Raw genomic sequence first — 13,001 nt, 5'->3', positions numbered from 1 at the left:
GGTCTGTGCTGTTGTAGTTCTTTTCGGTAGATGTTCTTTAAACCTTTTGTTGAAAGAACGGGATGTTTGGCCTATATAATATTTTGGGCAGTCATTACAATTGATTTGGTACGCTATAGTATTATCTTTCGTTTTTAACCTTAAATGTTCGTTTATATGTTCGTGTACGTGTGCGTGTTAAATGTATTTATTTATTACGAATTGACGACCTTCAAATGAAGCAAGATGACATCTGTACTGGCCCGACGATGACTCCTTTGTGAGTCGAAACCGGTTGCATTTTAGCAACACGTTGATCACATAGATGCAGGTATTTACACCATTATTTAGTATTTAAATGTGATCAGGAGGCTAAACTCAATATCATGAAATTTTTTGAGCGTGTGGTAGCAGAGAGCGGAGAGAGGAACACGAAGAGCGGACTCCTCTTGTCTTAGGTAATTTAATGTTACTGTCTTAGAAGCGGAGCGGAACGCCATGTTAATTGCTTTTCCGCCCTCCACTCTCTGCCATCTGCTCTCCTCTTCCGCGTCTAGGAAAACCCGTCTTTAAGTCAGAATGTCAGCTGATATTTACCAATTCTTTATGGTGGAGTTTGTCAGAAGTGCTTTGTACTGGATGGTATTGTTTTGACATTAACCTTTTTGAAATTAATTTAAAGCTTCATTAGTTAATTCAAACGATCCAGAGCATCATGAATCAAAGACTTTGTTTGAGTAGGAAGACTTTTTTTGTTAAATTTAATATAAGCGAATGATCTCATCAGTATATATTTTCCTCATAAGATTACTAACTCGAATCAGTTAACTGCATACTCTAGGCCTCTTGTTGTACTATGTTCTGCCTCTATTTTTTTATATTGCCATTACCTCTACCTAGCGATATATAGTTTTATATACATCTTTGATCTGTGAGAGGAATTTTATAGTCTAAGTTGGATACTGAAGTAGACATACTATACTTATGATCTTTGTTTATTTTTATAAAAAAAAACTTCGTTGAAATAGCAGAGTGAGTGCTACTTTTTAAATGATGTTTTCTTTCTTAGTTTTTGTTATTGGTATAGTTTATTTGGTACAAGAAATAGCTACCAATAAGTCGCTTTTAGTTTTACTTAATTAATAAATAAATATTTATAAAGTTTCACTTAATTAATAAATAAATATTTATAAAGTTTCACTTAACTGGCTTACTCCAACTACTTCACAGACAAGAAAGGCACAGTGGAAACACACTTGTGGGATGACCAAGCACTTTCAGCTCTGGTATGTTGTGCGAGAAATATACTTGTTACAAGCAAGAAAGAACCCAAGCAGTGAGCACTGTGTGGAAATTCCTATCGTAAAGGGCACAAGGTCTCCACCTTGAGCTTTGTAGAGCGTGATGGCGAGGGGGGGTGTTGGGTTTGCCCTAGACGCCACTAAGTACCATTGAGTTTTTTCTCAGCGAAAATGTGCATTTTTTTCTTAAACTTGTGACACCTTGTTACGTGGGAATTGTCCAATTCTGTCAATAGTCAAAGATATCATGAAGTGAAAGCACCTGGAGATTTTACTGAACCCAAATGCTAAGTGTAATATTTAGTGCTAATTTTGAATATGATGTTGAACATTCGCCTCTGCAGTTGTTGGGAACGTATCAGTCCACTTGGGCAACACATGTGGATACAATGTAAAGCAGAACATCTGGCATCTCCACTCTGGCATTTGTTTGCTGTCCGTCAAATATTATGCCATGTGTTTCATATTGGAATCTCTAATACATTGCAGACATTGATGCATGAGTTAATGAAATGTTTTGTTTTTGCCGAGCTTATATCTTTAGTAGGCCAGTTGTTGAGTTGTGTTTTGTAACTCTCTAGATGTGCTGTAAAGGTGTTTTGGAGATTAATTAATCAAGGAACGACGTTACAGGAGTTAGGTTCTAGAATTGACTATAATATACTGAATAGCTAGTCAAAGGTTCTAGAGATTTTTGTAAGCCAAAGAATAAATTGTATGGAGTTAAGTCCATTTTGGTAAATGGGGGTTGATCTAAATCCATTTGAAATTTTTCATTTATTCTTAACACTGATTATTTTACTTTGTCACAATCATTGTTTGCTATGAAAGTAAGGGACAATTGTTTTTACAATAAACTTTTTGGATTATGTTTAGACCTTTTGATTATTTTCACAAACTGATTATTTGATTAGATCAATCTTTAAATAAAATAAAAAATTAAAAACAAATGCGATAAATGTTTTTGGTTGCTTTAACTCCTTTTGGATATTTTCCTGTTATTTCCAAAAAGGATTATTTTATATCATTGTGACGTAACCTTTATGGTAATAGAAATTAATTCTTTTTTCTTGGATTGAGTGACATCCCCTTTAGGTATTTTCATTTATTCTCAATAGGCCTTATTCTCAATAGGTTAACAAAGTTAATAAGGATGTTAGTCGAGCCTTTTGTTTTTTAATCAGTTCCAATGACTATACTCTGTTACTTAAGACCTAGACTGATAATAGCGTAAAAGACACCGCTTTAAATAAGTTAATTTTTTTTTACTCAATTAATTTTAAAACTTGAAGATTTAACTGTCACATTCAGAAGACTGTTAAGTCCTCTGATAGGAGTCTATTATTCTAGGTGGGCCTTTTTCCAAATGGGAAACGTTTGAAGACCGAAAGAAAAATCAAGACCCTTTCCATCAATGGGGTGAACGAATCAAACGAAAATACAGTTGTGAAGAAACATCCCAAGCTATTGTGAAAAGATTTAAGTGTCAAACTGATGAAAACTATGATGACATTTTCGAGGAGATTGCTATTCGCTATGGCAACCTCAAAAGTGAATATGCAAAATGTTTTGCGAGGTTGAATATTTTAAAAACTTTATCCGAAGCTGAAATGTTTGAGGAAGGAAATGAGCCTTCTGCCCCACCCTTGTCAATTATTGGGTCTTTAACATCGAGGAAATCGCTGTCCATTTGTTCTGATCGAACTCTTTCTACATTGCCTATTGACGAATTAGATTCTGTGAGTGTACATTCAAACAGAGATAACAAATTAATCCATTGTAATAGACAGAAAGATAACTCCAATTTACAAGTTGCTAAATATCAAAGTACAGGTGAAAACAAAGAGGAAGAGGAAACGTTTCCTGTGATCTGCAATTTGTGTTAAAAACACCAAGTAACTTTGAAGGCTTCAATTTTAATCAAGTTTTGTGTGTGATTTTAATTTATTTATTGATAAATATTTAAATTGTTATGTCATTTGATCTGTTGATTATTTTTAATTGTGATAAATTATACTAAATGGCTTTAAATATTACTGATCTTACTAGATTTTTATTTGTATCTTTTTTTGTATGATGATAATTAAGTTTTAGTATTTTCAATCAGGTATTTCGATATTGAGCGCTTTTGTGCATCTACATTGTTCCTTATTTCATTGTTTTGAAATGATCTACTAAAATTAGATGTTAGCTATTTTATAGCATCGTGTTCGTACATGTTTTGTGAGAATTGTTATTTAGATCCTTTATGCTTCTTTGAAAAAAGAAAAACATGTTCAAGTAGGATGTAGTTAATATCTCAAAAATATTTCAAAAGTACTTATTGTCAGTAATAATAGTTTAAAATATTTTATTATGTCCATGGATTGCCCAGTTGTGAATTCAAAAGTAAATAATAAATTTACATGTTTATATTGTTTTTATACTATTTAGCCTTTATCTTTTTTATTCTAGTAACTAATTGGTAATTTATTGTTCTTTTGTACCTGATTTGAAATAGTGTTACAAACTCATATCATGATTGTGTAAAAGAATCAATATTATAGATTGTTAGAAATGCTTGCAATCACAATTCGATAGTGATATTGTATAATTAATTACTCATTTAGTTGAATCGTAGTCTTGGATGAAAATGCTTTGTTGAACATCCATATAGAATGGTTCAAAAATAATAGTTTGTCACTTAAAACTGCCAACAATAAGTTTTATGAAAATTTGGAGTGATGTATAAAAAATATAAGACGTAAATCAAATGTAAATTATGTTTAGGCGTTACAGGGCGGGGCATCTGTTCAACAGGCATGGGTTTGAATCCAGCTAATCACCTTTTGATGTAGGATAATGCGTAAATCCTACGGCTTAGATCCAAACGTTAGCGGCAGTTCACCAATAAAGGATGGGTTTATTTCCGACTAGAAAATCTTTCTTTGTGTAAAAAATCCCTCTCGCTAAAAACTATGATAGTAAAACCAAGAGGTATTGTTTTGCTCTTTTTTATAATGGGCTGATGTTAACCATGTATTGGGATATGTAAAATGTTGCATTCTTGTCTGTCAACACAAGGATTTGTATCATCTAAGCTTCGGCAACCCAACCAAAAACACCAGCTGACTGGTTTGATTAGTTTGTTGTAATACATTTTACCAATAACAGCTGTTTATAGTGGAAATGATTAAGCTATTATCAGCTAAGTTGTGAAAGTGATAGAATTTCCTTTCTTTAGGCCCGCCGCACATTGGAGGCGAGGTGCAGGCGGGAGCGAGGACTTTTTCGTGTCACCGCACATTGAAGCGAGGCGGACAGAGGTTTCCTAGCTTTGGTCGTACTTTAGAGAGTAGAGGAAGATTTTTTTACCTTTACTGATTCTGATTGTTCGTTGAATCATTTAGTTTTACTCTATTACTACTCTATGCTATCCAAAAAACATAAACAAATGTTTTTGAAAATGTGATTAGATGAAAAAAGATTAAGCCATCAGATTATGTTTTAACTACTGAACTGCCAGACCGGTCTTTTCACGAGAATATTTTCGTGTGAACAAAATACAGTTAGATGTTATCAATAATTTTATTGAAAGTGCCATTAGCAAAAAGGAATGCAATGCTCAACAACATATAGCCATCTGAATTAAATGCTCCATTACTATATCTTTCACTCACAAAACACTAGAAAACCAATGCAGGCGCAAGCGAGGTGCAGGAAAACTGTATTCCAACTACAACGCCGCGGAGGCCTGACAGAGGCTGCAGCTGTGCTGCGTGGAGGCTGCACGCAGCCTCTGCTCAATGTGCTGTACTCCATTTACGTGTATTACAGAATCAGCCGCGCCTCGCCTGAACCTAGCCTGCACCTCGCCTCGCTCCAATGTGCGGCGGGCCTTACGCTTTAAGAAACTGTACTAATACATGTATAAAGAATAAACTTTATATGTTCCTCTTAATGGTAAAATGTCACTTGTTTAGTTATGTGTTAAAATGGAATAAAGCATCTGTGTTAGTGTACTAATGATGTAGACACAGTGGACTAGGGATGTATGTTCCTGGGTTGATAGTGTATTCACTTAAGGTCAGAACGCCGACATTCCTCCTTTCCGTAATTCCATCCAAGTAACCTAAGTGAGTAAACTACTATCCCTATTGCTCTGTGTGGGTACCCTGTTATGTATTAACAATCAGCTATAAATGTTATTCTCTACAAACTGAAAAGAATATTTAACCAATTGTGATATCAGTAGTGTTACTTGGGCTGTCACACACTTAACTGCACTGTTTGAATATGTAAAGGTAAGAATCCTAAGTGTATACAGTATAACTTCAAGAATCCGAATCAGTGACATTCTGAAACTCTTACAGAAAGAATGTTAAAAACTACTGTAAGTATCATGATTAATTAAATAATACATACATAAGTTGGTAACACAACAAAATTCCTGAACGTCCCTCGTGGTCATGTAGTCATTGTCTCCCACGGTGAACATCATCTTCTTCTTCAGCGATGCGGAATAATCTTAAACTATTCTCCTGTTCTTGTAGAAATTTTCATCGTCCTCCGCAATTGCCGTAAAAGCGTGAATTTTTCTATTTTGTAATAAATTCCCCGCAGTACAGTAGAAATCCAACATCAGAATTTTTTACTATCCGAATATGGTTCAGACATTGATTCGGATAGTTAGAGTTATACTGCTTTGGTTTTCTTTAGTCAGTGTGATTTATTAATCTCACTAACCCTGCTCTGATGTTTAATAGAGTAATCACTTGGTAAATATTCAATTGTGGATTCAAAACTTAAAGATTTGTGACACTATTATTTTTATAATCTTCTTGGTAGAAGACCCTTATAATGGCAAGCTATAATTTAGATTAAAAATTAAATACTATCAGGCACAGGTTACGGTGATCACTGTCGGTTTTTGTTTCAAGGGGTTTTGTCTGTGTATGTTCTTTGAGTGGTATTATATTTTGAGAAAAATAGCCCTGGTCTTTCACTCAGATCTGATTTTTTAACCTATACTAGAAAATAAGGTAAAATGAATCTCTTTTAAGTATTGTTTGACCAATTGTAAATAGGTGAATGTCTTTTAGTTGGCTGCTACGTAATTGTTTCAAGAGGCTGTGTAAAAAATAGTACTTGACCACATCTATTACAGTCTGCCCTATGTCTACCGGGTCATATTCCTAAACACTGCACCCCTTGCCCTATAGTCCCGTTTAGCTTTCCCACTAACTTCAGTGAAAAAGTTACTGAAGCTGTAATAGTGGGAAAGCTAAAAGTGACGACTTAGTAAAACAGCCAAGAGAGTGTCGCAGATTTAGGATACAAGCCCCAGACCGGGGATCAGGAGACTGCTTTGATCATAAAGACGATGCCTACACTTCACAATAATGATTCTTTTTCACAATAGTTATTTCAATATAAATATCAACTGTCCACAACTGGAAATCGTATATTCTGCAAGTAATTATTAATAATAATTAATTTCATTCCATGTAATTTTTCTAAATTACATAACTCAAACAAAATGATGTAATTTTTGTCCGCAGGAGGAGGTTTTGAGATCGTTCAAGACGCAGCGACACCCTTCGGCTACAAGCGAGGGGAGGGGGTGGACGCAGGACACGGTGATCCTGAGTGGATCGTCAACAAAGAGCGTTACAAGTACGACGCTCTCTTTGACACGCTCAACCCTGTGGATGGGAAAGTCACAGGCGCAGGTATTTTGACTTGTCAACTCCAAATCTCAGCGGTAGTCAGATTTTGCTGGTTCAAGACCAGCTGATGGCAATATTTTATCACTACTACTAGCTTGACTATGTAAATTATAACAAAGGTACTTCTCCGCCTATCAGATCACCAGTGGTGAGAGGGTGAAAAAGTCGTATCATAAAATGATTAGACTGTTTTCATAGGATTGGGATGAAAGTTTGATTTTGCTGTAGCAGACCAAATATGAAATCAATCAGGTTTTTTTTTGCATTTCGTCTATGCCAGTAGGCTTTTTGTATGAAATAATCTTGGGAAAGCGAAAGCACTGAAAGCAGTATAAACCGATTGAATTTTCCCCCAATTTGCGCTGAAATTGAAGACCCTAACCTCTTAGCTAGCAACGCACCTCAAATTCATATGGTTTTATACCAATTATTTTGAAACAGTATTTTAGTGCTATTGGTCCTGATATTATATAACCTACATATTGACAAAATCACTAGGTTAGATACATCAATTGAGCCATTAGATATTTATCTTAAACATTTCATGGCAATGTGTTTGTAGGTACGCTATAATGACTAAAGAAATGTTTTCTGTTACCTACCTTTATTTAATTTGTGATTCAACCGTTTCACAATCAGTATAATTAATTTTATTAAAACCACTCAAATCATAAAGGAATTCTAACCAGAAGCCTTAATAGAAATTCTTTAGGACAACAAAGATACTATTCATATTTGTTGCTGAAGTTTAAAGTAAAGCTATTTTAATCTGAAGGAAATTTTGATTTATTTCTGAGATAATCATATGACTGCTCAGCAATGCCAATTTTGTGCAAAACAAAGCTATACAAAACCTTAAAATATTGTGTCATAAATATTTACACATTTTGTGTTAACAGCTGCTAAATCGGAGATGGTCAAGTCGAAGCTGCCGAATTCGGTTTTGGGGAAGATTTGGAAACTGTCGGACGTCGACCAGGACGGGTTTTTGGACTCAGACGAGTTTGCGCTCGCGATGCATCTGATCAACGTGAAACTGGACGGACACGACTTGCCACCAGAGTTGCCTCAACATCTTGTGCCTCCGACAAAGCGGTCCGAGCTGTGAGGCACGGGCCTGTACTTCTACTGGCGACACTTCACGTAACATCACGACACTTTGTGCATAATAAATTATTTTTGTAACTGTCCTAAATGTCACAGCATTGCATTTTGCCAGCTTAGTCGAGCTTTCAGCCGAAAGACATGTGTACATAAATTTATTGCTTGAAAGTTTATTTATTATTTATTTTAGCGGTACGTTTGCTGATAGCCTCAGCACATCTGTTTATTTGGTATTATTTTAGTGTGTATCGGTAATTTTACGTTATGTTGGTTTATTCAGTTATTACCAGTGTTGTTTATTCCAAAGTTTATTGATCATTATTTTATTTAGTGTAAATAAAGTTATGAGACTGATTGGGTTTTTGTGGTCCCTGTTTCCGGTGAATTAAATTCAGTTGTGTGTGAATGAAATGAAATAAAAATGCTTTATTGAGGCGAACTTAGGACCTCTTGGTCCTTTCCTGCAGTTAACCTCTATAATAATAATAAAATACAAAATTTCATGAACAAAAGTAAGTTACAAATTTATTGTTGTAAGAATAAACTTTGTTGTAAGAGTGTTTTAGTACTTAAAAGTTATAGTACTTAAAACATTCTTGACGTCAATCGAGAAGTTAATGTAATGTACTGCAGTGTTATTCTAATCGTTGGAGGATGTAATTGTATGAGATACCAAGAGGTGGACCATCATAAGTGTTGGCCAAAGGGGTCAAAAAATTTTACCAATCAATTACCAAGGGATCCTAAACCCCTTTTAAATAATTGGCTATTGGTTCTTTCACACTCACTCAAAGCCAATGTCAACTTTCCTTGTGTATAAGGAGGTACTTACCATATAAATTACATCTAACTTTATGGTAGTAGGTAAATGATTCCACGACATAATAATGAATTACCTATGCCTGATGGCAATGAAGTGAAATATAATCTCCTAGTCTTTTACTTGTTTGGACATTAACATAATACAGTACCGTACTGTCTTATTTTTGTTGAGCAAAGCAAGTAGTTAATGGCTCATTAAATAATAATCTGTGGTCCATTGTATAAAATTTTAAATTATCTCATTTATTTAACAAATATGGGATTTTCTTATAAATGTTTAAGAGAATTATTTGTGTTAAAAAATTCCCATTGGAGCATTGAACTATAGTGTCTAGTTTGCAAGATATTATCGATGTCTTAGAACACGCCCTGTCCGACTTACCCCTCCGCCACAAACCACAAACTATGCACCTGTTGGGAGGGCCACAACAACAGTGTTGGTCATCAGCAAGATCAAGAAGCAACAATCGGAAGTTGAAATGTGTTACACTTTCACTGCACATTCAACCCCCCCCCCATAGATGCTGGACAAGGGGTGAAAGAGAGGTGTGCACTTGGCTAAAGCCTGTCACTTATCAACAGAGTGTAGACATGTGAAAGGGGTTGTGATAAGTGTGTCTAACTCTAAACAGTCATACACCACAGAAATATCTTAGTATTTCAGATAGGATCATACAACCAAAGAATTATTGAGACTCTTATTCTGTAATCTATTTATTAAGTTTCTGCTATAAATTTGTTCTGTAATAGTAGTTTACACATCGGTTGTTTAAAGGTAGTTAGTGTTAACGACACGAGTAGAAAATTTAAGGTACGACCCTTGGCAAGTGCCTTACGCCTCTTTCACACGATGCGGCACTGCGCCGGACAAGCTGTGTCTTCACACGAGTTCGGTTTCAAAACACTTGAATAAAAACACTTGTACGTCTTCACCCTCCAAAAGCAGATCCAAGACTGACAAAAGGCTGTCAACCTATTGTAAGTTAAGGCGGATTACCTGACCAGACGGTGGAGCAGGACAATGGCTATGTTGACCCTACCAACCCTCCGAGTGAATCTCATTAACCACACCTCAGTGAATACTCCACTTAAAATTCAAATAAAATGAATAGATTAATTTAAAATATAATAAATTCGTCATATCTGAAAATATTGTATTCTAGAAGTCTCATAAAAATGTTTCATTGCGTATAAATTAGTAATTTAATACTAAATATTCTCCTCTAGTTATTAAGGAAAACGTTTGTTTTAATACTTTAAGTTGGCTGATTTGCATAGGATTATCATAAAAAACGCCTGTAATGCTTCGCAATTGCTCGAATTCGAGCAACAGGCACACTAGTGTATTTTTATATCATTTTATCAACAAAGACGAGGTGCTGTATTAACAAACAATAAAATTTTTCATCTATAAATAATATGCCAGAGGCGTACGTAATTACGCTGCCCATCCCCCCTTAATGTAAACATTATTATAATTTATTGCAATTTGATAATTCACGAGGTATATATACACTATACACTATACCCAAGTAGCACACATTGTTGGCCCAACATTAGGAAATGGTCAGCACAGTGTTCGGAAATGTTAACTCCTTGCCAACGTAGGCCCAACTGAAACATGTATTCGTTGGCCCTACAAAGGAAAAAATCGTTGGGCGTTTGTTGGATTTAAGTATAAAACATTCTACAACACATTTTAACAAATTAATTTATTTATAAGAACATAAATGCGTTGGCAGCAGAATTTAAGACGTTTGGAGAAAATTTGATCTATAATAAATGTAATCAGATGATGTTGTGATAGTTGTGATACTATATACAGTGGGAAACACCTACTTAACATATAATAATTAATGCAAATATTTTTTAAAATTAATATTCTTTAACTTATTTGAGAAAATTTGTAATAGTTGAACAATTTAAGGGGAAAGAATAATTAATCTTATAAGAATCAATTATAATAACACTAGCTGTACCCGCGGGCTTTGCCCCGTTTTACTTCATAAGTGAGCTCGTTCGCATGGCTCAATCACGTTCCGGTTGAAGTTCGTTCGCTACGCTCACTCACTTTTAGGTTGGAGCTCGTTCGCTGCGCTCACTTGCCTTCAGGTTAGCTCGTTCGCTACGCTAACTCGCCTCCGGGTTCAAGTTTGTTCGCTACGCTCACTCACCTTTTGGTTGCAAATTAGCTGTTGTCATAAAAAAATAATAGTGCTGCACCCTGTTGGTAAACATATTAACTTTTTAATGCTTTTGAACATCACAGAACCAACTTGTTTAATTGAAACAGCTGTTAATATTCATTAATTCCATTTAAATATGAGTACTCATAAGGTTAACATGGGAAACTCCAGAGCCACTGGGGCGGAGCCCGAGAGTCCGATCAGAATAAAAATAGCTTAGTTTTCCTATTTAATGCCTAAAGAATCCAAATTTGTGTACCAAATGCCTAAAGTGTACCAAATTTCAGCCTCCTAGGTAAATGGGAAGTGGGAGAATTAGTGATGAGTGAGTGAGTCAGTGAGGGCTTTGCCTTTTATATATATAGACTAGCTGTGCCAGCGGGCTTTGCCCTGTTTAACTTCTTAATTTTCAAGTTGAGCTCGTTCGCATGGCTGAATCCCATCCTGGTTGAAGTTCGTTCGCTACGCTCACTCACCTTTAGGTTGGAGCTCGTTCGCTGCGCTCACTTGCCTTCAGGTTATTGAACATCATAGAACAGAACCAACTTGTTTAATTGAAAAAGCTGTTAAGATTCATTAATTCCTTTTAAATATGAAAAATCATAAGGTTAATATGGGAAACTCTAGAGCCACAGGGGCGGAGCCCGAAAGCCCGATCAGAATAAAAACTGCTTAGTTTTCCTATTTAATGCCCAAAGAATCGGCATACCAAATTTCAGCCTCCTAGGTAAATGGGAAGTGGGAGAATTAGTGATGAGTGAGTGAGTGTGTCAGTGAGTCAGTGAGGGCTTTGCCTTTTATAAGTATAGATTACTAATCTAATGGTAATTAAATAATCTATATTCAAATACCAGTATCCTCTCCAATTCCTAGAAAAACAATTCAACTACTTGATGCCTAAACAGAATCATATTATATACTATACTGTAGTTTCAAATTTTAAGTATTGCGACCATTGCAACTGTCGGCTACTTTTTGACCACTTGAAAACTCTCAATATCAACAATCACAGATAGGCCTATCTCAGGGGTAAGGTAAGAGGCTCATAAGTCGAGAGTATCAGGTTCGAGACTCGTCTGGGCAAAACAATTTCGTTCTGGTTTTTTTTTCAAAATTTGTTTTTATGTATTTAATCAATTTACTCAACTATGCTTATCATACTAAATCTTTATTATTTGTGTTTTTATGTTTAGTTTTGGCCCCATGGGATGGTTAATGCTATGTTTAAACATAGATGTTTAATAGATGTATAATTATTAATGTTCAGGACAGAATAATAACATCTAATATACGTCTACACAAAACATAACACACGTCTATTTAACGTCTTTACAACGTTAAAAGTGGTGACATATAAACGTTGATAAGAGGTTTATTAGATGTTGACGTCCACTAAAAGTGATAACATCTAATAGATGTCGGCATTAGACATGAGAAACGTCTAATGAACATCTATTATACAGGACTGTGCTGTATGGGACACGAGGTTTCTGTGAAAGAGTGTTTGGTAGACAATTACTAAATATGACTAGTCAGCACAGATTAGAGTTCTCTAAGAAGATAACAAACTCTAGATAGCTTGACGCATACCTGAGATATGTGGTGATTCCAGGTTAACTTCGGGTCAATCCAAAAACCCTGCATCCGTGTCTTAAGGGTATACACAGAACCGACTGGGTTTTCTCGTCATTGAGCTTAAATATGTTCATATTGAACCACACTATGGCCTGTTCAAGGAGATCTTGGGCTTCCGTCCGTAATTGTGGAATATCACCCCCTCTGGAAATGAGTGTGGTGTTACATCTGCAAAAAGCAATGTAGAGCGCCATTAAGCCAACGGTCATTAATCATGATCGAGAATAGCACCCAGACAGCACACTTTATCCCGGGACATCCCATAG

General features: G+C 35.4%; 1 protein-coding gene across 4 annotated transcripts in view; it reads left to right on the top strand.

The window, feature by feature from the left end:
- Window positions 1-8,446, top strand: part of LOC128991813 (EH domain-containing protein 3) — a 37,712-nt gene extending 29,266 nt beyond the window's left edge. For all 4 annotated transcript variants that reach the window (XM_054415008.1, XM_054415009.1, XM_054415010.1 and 1 more), the window contains 2 exons: window positions 6,821-6,991; window positions 7,888-8,446. In XM_054415008.1, the coding sequence (XP_054270983.1) occupies window positions 6,821-6,991; window positions 7,888-8,096 (380 nt within the window). In that variant the 3' untranslated portion in view covers window positions 8,097-8,446. The remainder of the gene's footprint in view (window positions 1-6,820; window positions 6,992-7,887) is intronic.
- Window positions 8,447-13,001: the final 4,555 nt, after the last annotated feature.

The sequence above is a fragment of the Macrosteles quadrilineatus genome, unplaced genomic scaffold, assembly GCF_028750875.1.
Source record: "Macrosteles quadrilineatus isolate MER2022 unplaced genomic scaffold, UCM_ALF_1.0 Scaffold_4__1_contigs__length_99947679, whole genome shotgun sequence".
Lineage (NCBI taxonomy): Eukaryota > Metazoa > Arthropoda > Insecta > Hemiptera > Cicadellidae > Macrosteles > Macrosteles quadrilineatus.
Note: the sequence above shows the minus strand (reverse complement) of the source record. Positions and strands in the feature narration are given on the sequence as shown.